Raw genomic sequence first — 11,106 nt, forward strand, 5'->3', positions numbered from 1 at the left:
CGGACGTACGTACGGACGGACAACCCGGATCCATAATGCCTCCGGCCTGGCTATCGCCGGCGGAGGCATAAAAAAGAGTAGAAGAAGCGTGGGGAAACGGAAACCGATGCATGCTGTAACGTTAGCTGTGAACAGCAGCCAATCTGCTCCCACAATTGAGCCCCTCCGTCTCCGCTGCGATAGCCCCTCCACATGATTAGTTGCCAGAAAAGGAGCACCCGACACCAGCGTCTTTCTGAAAAGATAAATTATTCTCAGCTGGAAGCGCTGGGAGCCGGCGCACAAAAACGGCGGGGCGCTGTGAAAATAGACTGGGTGTAGCGCACTTTGAAACGTGCAGCAGAGCGAGCAGAGCAGCAGAGAGCCACCAGAGACACTCCCACGGAGGAGTTTGCAGTTGAGGGGGGTGGGGCACGCAGGGCACCATACAACACCGACCCAGACAGCAGGCTCAATGGACAGATTGGCAAACACAAGCTGGAATACCTGATGCCCACCAGCAGTAAATCAAGACCAGCAAGAAGGTGTAGGGTCTGCGCACGCAGGGGCCAGCGCTGCTGGTTGCAGCTAAAAAATATTATTTTGCCATCAAAATTCCTTTGTTTTCGCTGTTTTATTGAAGGAAATTATTTTTGAGGTGTCACTACATCAGAAAATATTAGCTTCAGAGTCAGTGATGTGCTTGAAATGCTTAATTTCACAAAAGGCTCATTATCTCAGCTTCTAGTTTGAAACGTCTGTTTTTGGTGAAACCAACCTATCTAATACTGCTGATAACTAAAGAACGGAAAATGATATCAATAAACTTTTTTTGCTGCTGATACAAGAGAGTCTCATCGTTCTTTGGGCGTGTTCGGTGTTTACATAGTAATATCACACAATATTCTGTGGGTCTTGAGAAATCACTGAAAATGCTCTGAAAGGGCTGGCACTGGGAGCATCCGTTTTTTTGGTGCCCGCAGTCAGGCCACTCACTGAACAGCAGGCCAGGCGCCGCCTACTGGTTTACTATTGGTTTTATTACTTTATTCAGGGTTAAAGTGGGTGCATCTCATTGTAAAATTGGACTCGGCCCAAATTGGGCTTCAAACGGCCCAAATTGGGCTTCAAACGGCCCAAATCTGGCTTCAACCGGCCCAAATCTGGCTTCAAACGACCCAAACCGGGCTTCAAACGGCCCAAATCTGGCTTCAAACAGCCCAAATCTGGCTTCAAACGGCCCAAATTGGGCTTCAAACAGCCCAAATTGGGCTTCAAACGGCCCAAATTTTTCTGGCTTGCTTGGTATCTAATGCCCGGCCTGAATTATGATCCCAGTCCGCCTCTGTTGGTGGCTCATGTTTATTCTGATTATAGCAAATACTGCAGTACAATGCTATTCAGAGTGGTTATATGCCCATTTTAACTTACGGGTGCTCAGTTGATCGGTGTTAGCAATGCCCTTTTAGAAACAGTTGGTCTGAAAAGAACACCTTGAACAAAAAAGGGGAGATTGCATCCCCATTGGCACCTGCTTTTACTTGGACTGTTGAGTCTCCAGTGTATCTACTGCAGTGTTTAGACAGATAGAATAATGGAAGATGGTGCTATCTTGCACTGCATACACTCTTGGGAATTCCCCTATCCCATCCATCCATCCATATACATTCAAAACCACATCCATCGATCCATACTACTTTAGCATATACAGTAGACACATGCATACATGCACTTCACCAACTTGATACCATGCAGACCAGCTTGTAAAATGTTGACGTTTGCATGCAGTAGGCCTATGCTACAAATTGACAACAGAGGGCAGCATCAGCCTGTCATGTCAATGCTCTTTTCAATGAATCTTATTCAAAATAAAAGATACACCAAACGAAACAATCAACAACCCACTAACATATTTCTACATTTTGAAGATTGAAGTTTCTTCCAAACTCTTAAAGATCAACCTATTCGTAAATGATTATGTTAAGAGGCACTGTCACTCACAAAGCCCCTTTCTAGCATCTCATTAATCCGCTCTATCATTTAATATTATTTATTGTCGTTTATTCTCACTTAAACATGAAAGGATATCCATGAAAAAAGGGGTAGCCAAAACATGGAAGTTCTTGCAGACTCCCCAAAAGCGCACAGAATGTTTGTAGCCTAATAGGCTACAGTTCGCTGGACAGTTCGAGGTTGTCTATTTAAGCACAAGTTTACAGCTTAAACTAGAAACGATAATTAATCAAAAGTAAAGCCAGAGCTGCTGAGCTTTGACAGCAAAAGAAAAGGCTTGTGGACACATCAAGAAGGTTACAACCCCACAACTACAGTAAAATAAAGTTGGAAGTTGGTTGGAAGTAAAAGTGCAGACGAGCTTCTGATCAGCATCCATTGTGCTTCAGACTTTGTAAAGTTATGCAAGTTTTTTATTTCACCTCATGAGGGGTTTAGTTTGACACATAGCTCGGCTCGAAAGCCATGCAATAAGCTTCAAGTTCATTTTTTTGCCACAAGTATAGCCTGCAGAGAGTAGCTAATTGCATAGAAGTGTGTGCAACAAGCATTAAAAAAAAATTCCCTGGCGCATCAGCACTGCGCCAAAATGGACAGTTCCATCTAAGCTCAACGGTTAAACAAAGCACCTCTGGACAATTGTTCAGCTTTATGTAGGCTATAACCCCCTGACCAACAACCTAAATCATACCTAGCACAAATATTCAGCAGTCTGTCTCGCGGTTTATAGACAGACGCATCTGGAAGAAAAATCCGGATTACCAGCGGGCATTAATTAGTGATTGGGATGGTCCCCCTGGCCTATATAAATGAGACGCGCCCAGTGCTCTGCTCACTCTCTCTCAGCCAAGATGAGCTACGGATCTGAAGCCTTTTCTTCTTCCTCCTACCGGAAGATTTTCGGGGATTCTCCCCGTTATTCATCCTCTCCGTCGCGGATGATGTCCAACGTGTCATCATCACGCAGCGGTTACCGGTCCTACTCCCAATCCCGGAGCAACCTGGGCTCGTACAGCAAGCGGTCCGGGCGCTCCTTCGCGCCCATGCCAGTGGACACCTTCGACCTGACACAGAGCAACGTCCTCAATAATGAGTTCAAGATCGTCCGCACCAATGAGAAGGAGCAGATGCAGGGTCTTAATGACCGCTTTGCGATGTTCATCGACAAAGTGCGCAACTTGGAACAGCAGAACAAAGTGCTGGAGACGGAGTTGGTCGCGCTGCGCCAGCGGCAGACAGAGCCGTCCCGCTTGGCCGAGCTCTATCAACAAGAGATCCGCGAACTGCGCTCCCAGCTCGAAGAGGTCAACGGGGAAAAGTCCCAGGTGGGTTGGGGAGTAGCCTAAATATCCTACATGGTGCATGGTGGCCTATTTAAACTAGCCTACTACAGTAGGCTATAAATTCAAAATATGTGTAGCCTTGTTACAATTACAGTTTTAATATGTGGTATTCTGAATTAGGCTACTGTCTTTAAAAATAGATTAAAGCCCTTAATATATATTTCTTTCATACTTCACATTTGATTTCCTCTAAAATGTATATGAGGTACACACATAAAAAAGTGCAACAAATTGTTGCAAATTGTTGCACTTTTTGCACTGCAGTGCACCTGCACACACATGGCAATGCCGGAGGAGACACAACCATGGAATCCATCAATGTAGCAAGCAATTTGTTTTACATTCAGAGTGACCCAGACAAATGGGCACAGCTGCAGCAAGACGATTTTGAAGCTATTCCAATTTCCAAAAGTAATCCAAATTTCAAAGTATTTGAAGTAGGCCTACGTTAGGCCTACGTTAGGCAAATGGAATGGAATACGTTACAAATTACATTGATGGCATGTATTCTGTAATCTGTAGTGGACAATAGCCTACGTTTTAAATCTCCCAACACTGTCTGCATCCAGGTGATGATCGAGCGCGACAACATTGAGGACGACCTGCAGAAACTCAGGGGTAAATACGAGGACGAGTTCCGTGGCCGAGAGGAGGCAGTGGCCACCCTCAAGGCATTTAAGAAAGACGTGGACGACGCCACAATGGTGCGCCTGGACCTGGAGAAGAAGGTGGAGTCTCTCCTAGATGAGATCAGCTTCCTGAGAAAGGTGCACGAAGAGGAGGTGGTCGAACTGACGGAGATGATCCAGGCTGCCCAGGTGTCTGTGGAGATGGAGGTGGCCAAGCCAGATCTCACCTCCGCCCTCAAAGAGATTCGCGGCCAGTACGAGTCCATGGCATCCAAGAACCTGCAGTCCGCCGAGGAGTGGTACAAGTCCAAGTTCGTGGACCTGTCCGAGCAGGCGAGCCGGAGTAACGAGGCCATCCGTTCCAACAGGGAGGAACTCAACGAGTTCAGGAGGCAACTGCAGTCCAAGACCATCGAGATCGAGAGTCTGAGGGGAACCAACGAGTCCCTGGAAAGGCAACTCCAAGAGATGGAGGACAGGCACAATGTGGAGATTGGAAACTACCAGGTAATAAACATTGCGAACAACTTGTTAACCGCTTTTCAAAATCATAAGGCAATGTGTAAGCGAGAAAATAATTAGCCTACTTATTAGCCGACGCCCACTCAGTATGTTTAAGCAACATAGCCTATTTGTTTTAAATAAAAAAATTCGAACCAAATGTTGTTTTTGGTTCAGCACTCCTAACTGAAAATGTCTTTAGGATATTTTGTATCCCATTTTACCCATGCATTTTACAGCAACACGACATAGACTACTATATCCTAACGAATAAAGAATATTCACTGCATGCGCTGAAATTATTTCTCCAAAGGCAATATGTCCATGGACAGACCGTTTCCCCACACTTCTTTATGCGTTTTGTTTCTCTAAATGAGCCTTTTTTTTAAATCTAAAATGAAAAGTCATTACTGTCAGTGCAGTAGGTTACACATTTTACTGGCTATTGGTCTTGAGCATTTGAAATGCAGCTGTGGCCCTCTAATTATTACATTGTTGCATTGTTACTCAGGACAACATGGTACAGCTGGAAAACGAGCTGAGGACCACTAAGAATGAGATGGCTCGTCATCTGAGGGAGTACCAGGACCTGCTCAATGTAAAGATGGCACTGGATATTGAAATTGCAGCTTACAGGTAGGTCTCTCTCTAAAGACAACTCACAAAGTATCCAAGTCACTGCGATAGGATTATAGACATGTTGTATCCAATTGTAATTCAATATACAGTATGGTATATTTTGGGAGTGAAAAGCCTGAATTTGAAAGCATTATAAATGTATGTACAGTTATATGAGATACATCTCTCATATGAGCCATGTCTCTCAAAATGCCATTGTCGTGCTGCTGACCAATCCGGGCGTTAGTTCTGTGAGATACCAGTCTAATATGTGGAAATGTTGGTATAAGTGCCTCTTTATTTATAGTAATTTATAGTGCCTCCTTTATTTTATTTATCCTATTGTGCTCCTGAGTGCTATCTTTTAATTGTTAGATGTGTTTGTATGTTTTTTTTCCAATGGACTACGTGTTGCTAATAAAGTTGATTGATTGATTGATTGATATCCCCCTCTTTCAATTGCCCTCTACCTCCTTGTCCTTTCTTTCTAATCCCTTCCCTGCATCTTCTCTGCAGGAAACTGCTGGAGGGTGAGGAGACCCGCATCGGCTCAGGGATGGGCTATCCCAGCCCCAGCATAAGCAGCGGTGGGCAGAGCTACATCTACCAGACCCGCTCCTACACCAGCTCTGGCAAGGGCTCCAAGAAGGAGGCCAAAGACGAGGACCAGCAGCAGAGCAAGTCAGGAGTCAAGGTGTCGCAGGTGGAGTACGAAGAGACAGATGTCTCCTCGTACACCGCCAAGAAGATGGAGAAGCAGCAATTCTCCGCTGATATTCCCACCAATCAGAAAAACTAAGAAGCTAAGATCATCCTCGATCCATAAAACTACCCCTTATCCTGCAAACCCCTGTCCATCTTCATATGCCATCGTAAAACAAACCCTGGTCATTTACACTTGAAGCACTTATGGGGAGCGGAGATGATTTGTGTGGCCGTAGCTTTACCTTCTTATAGAGAGCCAAAGTGGAACGTCACTTCCTGCTTCAACACTGTACCAGAGATTTTCATCCGCCATTTATTTTCCCATACACATTTCATCAAATGTTATAAAAATAGTTTTACTTGTTCAAACCAAACGGTTCTGATATATTTAGAAACGGGAAAGACCGCATAACATTTCACTCGGACCGAAACGTAAAAAAATGCGGGTTTAGTTTAGGTCCGAGTGAAATGTTCTATGGTCTCTTCCAATTCTAAATATAGCTGAACCGTTTGGTTTGACCAAGTAAAACTATTTTTATAAGCATTTTACGAAATGTCTATGGAGGAAAAAAGCTTTTGCACACCTAGACTCAACAGGTGCGTCGGAGAAGGGCAAAACCCGACACAGTACCAAAATAAACTCCCGCACACTGTCTCCATATGCAAAAAAAGGGTTTAATCAGTGTAATAACGTTTCGGTCGTGAGACCTTCATAGAGAATCTGATGAAGGTCTCACGACCGAAACGTTATTACGAAATGTCTCTGGGAAAATAAATTGCGGGAAGAAAATCTCTGGGAACAGTGCTGAAGCAGGAAGCGACGTTCACTTTGGTTCTCTATAAGCAGAGTAAGAGAGCCCTTGCCAAGTTGACTAACATCTGAGAGACATTGATGTAAGTGTGTGGAGTGTAGGGAGCAGAGGTTTGTTTTGTGTTGGTTCAGTACCGTTCTTCCTTATCCTCTTTCCCCTCCACAGGTCTGCCCCAAAGGGAATCCATTATAACTCTACTATAACCATCACTCTATACAAAACCACCGCACGTCTCTATTCTCTCTCGTTCTCTCTCACATACTCCACATCAAACAATAGCAGGCACTTCCTTAGCATCCTGACAGAGGTATGGTCTTTCCTTAGCATCCTGACAGAGGTATGGTCTTTTAAAGTGCAATACGTAATTCTGAGACACAATAGATGGAAACTGTGTTCATTCATTATTACCACAAGCTGTGAGATCGTCTCAACACATTCCACGGGGGGGGGGGGGCATGTCTGTGCGAGTGTTATGTGCACCCTTAACCCATTGATACCTGATGCAGCATTTGCGTGTATATCCCTCATTTGTGTGCGTATCCCTTTAAGACCGCGAACCGCGTTAACGTGGTTCGCGGTCTTAAAGGGATACACACACAAATGCTGCATCAGGTATCAATGGGTTAAAGGAGAAAACAACAAAAGATTCAAAACATATCAGTTGGTAACTGTTACTCTCTTTGCAGTCACACTATGAATGAAAGTACTTGTTCTGACACAACGGTTATAGTTCACTAAGGGAGCACACGGGCAGCAAATATAAAAAGCCAGCAGAAATAAATTCTGAGCCATTTGCCTCAGCCTGGCTAACACAGATAATGTTACCTGTTCCAGGCCTCTCCAGTAAAACTGAGGCCCATCATGAACAAAATGCCAGTTTGCTTAAACCTGTTCTTGCACAGTTTTTCTAAGCACAGTCTGTTCAGTCTCTGTGCATCAGTTGTTTGACGGTGGCCTGCAGCTCTGCATGACAACAGTATGAAAGAGCTTTAACGCCCTCAAATGTTTTGCTTCCCAATGATGCTCCACAATCAAAAGTTATGATATACTTGAAGGCAAATATGAAAACGAGCTTATTAATCAAGTAGAATTTGCATGCTGTATGTATGTATTTTTCATACCTGCATGGAACCCATCAGCCCATTACTCATTCAACATGACTTTGTAGTGTGAAAGTCAAAGGGTCGGTCCATGCACTCTCTTTCTCCATCGATCATCATGCACAACACTCATTACTGACCCTAAATCATATGCGCTTGTTAGCCTGTAGGCAAGATTTGAGACTATTGCTATTACTCTTAAGATGGGACTTAGGCTACAGATCTCTGCTGTTGATGCTGTGGTGAGGAGGAGGAGGAGGGTTCCTCTTAATATATCAATCTAGAAATTAATTTGATAATGACTATCAGTTTGCACAGTTTGCTATGATAATGATATGTGGAAAAGAGAAGGCTGCAGAGAGTGAAAGGGGAGGCAAAATACAACTAGCAAGAAAGAAAGAGGCTGAATTGTAAATGACGTTTTAGCACAAATGCATGGACTTTTGAATGATCTATTTGGGTGTGCTGAATTGTATGCATAATATAACATGTGCCATTGGGAATGCCTGAATGTCATTGGAACTCCAGACTCCATGCCATTTCACTGAACCCGAAAGAACACCATGCCAACAAAAATCAAAATGCACCAAAAGTTCAGGCGAAACATGCTAGACCGCGATGCGTTTGAAACAAGCTGACCTCTCTCTTTAACTGTGGCCAGCCATGACTGAATACAATGTCTGTTGTAGTATGTCTGTCTCACCACTAGAAATCCTTCGGTATGAGAGACTCATAGCTCTTATTCCTGCTTGTGCACTGCCAGTTTTAACACAACTACATACATCTTATTCTCTCGCTGTCTGCCACGGCAAACCATGTTCTGAAAAGCTGCACTCCACACACACACTACAAATAATAGTAATAAGACTGATTGTATGACAGAACGTTTTGGGTTGGGATTCAATTGTTTGACTTGAGGCTTGTGATATGTATCTTAGTACTGTACTAAGTTAACTAACTTAGGTAACTAAGCTTACCTCTACTAGAGAGAAGTATGACACTGTTCTGAATGAATGAATGAGGCAAAGTAATTCCACAGGTTCACGTTTGGAAATGTCAACCATTTATCTTTACACTGCAAAAAAGAAAAAGACACTACTACACTTACCTACAGCACTGCCAAACCTTTCTAGGTGCACAATGCAACACTGCCCCTACTGGCAAAACAACAGACATTTCTTTTTATACAGTACTAGGCTACGTAAATCTGAAGCCAACCAAAAAAGATCCAAACCATTATAGAGCACATGCTGTAGGTCGTCAAATGCCTTAAAACACCAGCAGCTTTTCTTCTGGCCATGTGTGTGATATGTTCTGTCTGGTTCTGTTCAATGATGCGTTTTCTCATCATTGTCTCTCTAGCGCTTATTAGAGCTACCTTGACTACAAAAGCATAGGGGTTGAATGTAGTTGACATACTATTCTCCTTACTCCAACTTATTGCTGTGTGACACCATTCAAATAAAGACTTGACATGAGTAAGGTTGTCTATTTTTTCTTTGTGTTTTTAGCGACGTTTGTTCATGCCATATTGAACAATGTGTACAGGTTAATATTTGTACTCATAGCCTCTATGATCGATCTAATGAACTCTTTATGAACATCCACTCATGACATTGGGTAACCTGTTATTTTAAATAACTAATCTTCCCATTGTAGCACTGATAAGACTGTGTGGACTAACTGCCCAAATGAACAAAGTAAATCACACTTAGACAGAGAGGGAAACAAGTCAACAAATGACCCACATACGTTTGTTATTGTGATTTAATTGCATCCTTATTACACTTGCTTGGACCCGTAATGACTGATGCCTCAAAATGATTTGTATCAGAGTGAATAAGAGGCCATGCACAAAGATTAATTTGGTGTTACAGTAGACCTACATGCGCACATGATTATGACGTCCTATTTTCTGCTGAGCATGATGGATAGATCCAGCTCTATAGAGCAGTGATTCCCAACCAGGGGTACGTGTACCCCTAGGGGTACTTGAGCAGCTTGCAGGGGGTACTTGGAATGATTGGGGAATACAATTTACTTCCAAAATGATAAATAAATATATATATATTCCAAGTCATTTCATAAGCCCATTGTTAAAATGTAATGTGTGTGCTGGCAAGTGTCAACTGCTACACTGTTCTGCTACTGATAATGGCAAAAACAACAACTAAAAAGCCCAAACACCGGCAATTCAGTGAAACATATATTTTGTATAGATTTACTTGTATGTATCAACACGCATGAGTGAGGGGTACTAATATTGTCATGGAAAAACAGCTCAAGGGACATAAGACAAAAAAGGTTGGGAACCACTGCGAGTACTGCAGGGATGACATATTTTTGTAGGCTTAACCAGAAATCGCCACCATGTTGGTTCTTAGGGGGAAAAGGCTATGGGATTTTAGAACGGGTATTTCGGTTAAATGCAGGAAATAAAGGTCAGTGGTTAACAAAAGTTTATGGGTGGTAATTTGTGTTCAGCAGGATAATCTTCACAAACGAGGACTAGATTTCTTAGTGAGAAGTTGAGCTTGAGCTCATGGAATGATGAGGCAAATGCGAGGAAGTCTGAAGCTGAAGAAAATCTACTTTGTCAATTATTACCTGCAGGGCTCATTTTGACAAAAATGACAAAAACAACAATATATATATATTCTTCAATGTCAACCAGTAGTATGAGAAAAATAACATCATGGTCCCATTGCTTTGATTGATCTGCAACTGTAAACATTGATTTGGGCTAAGTGAGGCTTATAAGGAATCTCACCTTGACCTCTGGCTATAAGTCGATCTTTTTTCTTTTTCTTTCCAGGGTCGAGGTTAGATGTTTCACAGAGACATGATAGATTGCCTGCTTCTGTATGTTGACCTTAAGTTTGTACCCACTCCCTTAGCCCCCCCCCCCCCACACACACACACACACACACACACACACACAGACACAAACACAAACACACACACATGTCCATGACCTTGGCCCTTAAAGTGGACTGTCTCTGATTAGCCCATCTCTTCTTGACCACCAACTGGGTGGGACAGGCTGTGTGTGTGTGTGTGTGTGTGTGTGTGTGTGTGTGTGTGTGTGTGTGTGTGTGAGTGACGCAGGTTGCCGTTTTTCAAAGATTTATACCCCTGCAATGCTGCTAAGTGGAAGGTGTGGTGCGAGCCAATGTAAAAGCCCTGTTATGAAACAGCTGAGACCTGAAGACTACTTTAACTTTCTGTGTCACCCATAGCAACCCTGCCCTTTCCTCATATCCACCCATAGCAACCCTGCCCTTTCCTCATATCCACCCATAGCAACCCTGCCCTTTCCTCATATCCACCCATAGCAACCCTGCCCTTTCCTCACATCCACACAACACACACATGAACATAGAACGCGGGCTATAAAAGAAGGATA

At 43.3% G+C, this 11,106-nt stretch overlaps 1 protein-coding gene across 1 annotated transcript; it reads left to right on the forward strand.

The window, feature by feature from the left end:
- Positions 1-2,843: 2,843 nt before the first annotated feature.
- inab (internexin neuronal intermediate filament protein, alpha b) lies at positions 2,844-5,882 on the forward strand (the record flags this gene model as incomplete). The annotated part of the gene is made up of 4 exons (XM_083655557.1): positions 2,844-3,317; positions 3,905-4,471; positions 4,977-5,101; positions 5,600-5,882. The coding sequence occupies 4 exons, from the start codon at positions 2,844-2,846 to the stop codon at positions 5,880-5,882; spliced, it is 1,449 nt and encodes a 482-aa protein (XP_083511683.1).
- Between the last annotated feature and the right edge of the window lie 5,224 nt (positions 5,883-11,106).

This window comes from Poromitra crassiceps, assembly GCF_964638095.1.
Source record: "Poromitra crassiceps genome assembly, chromosome: 19".
Classification (NCBI taxonomy): Eukaryota; Metazoa; Chordata; class Actinopteri; order Beryciformes; family Melamphaidae; genus Poromitra; species Poromitra crassiceps.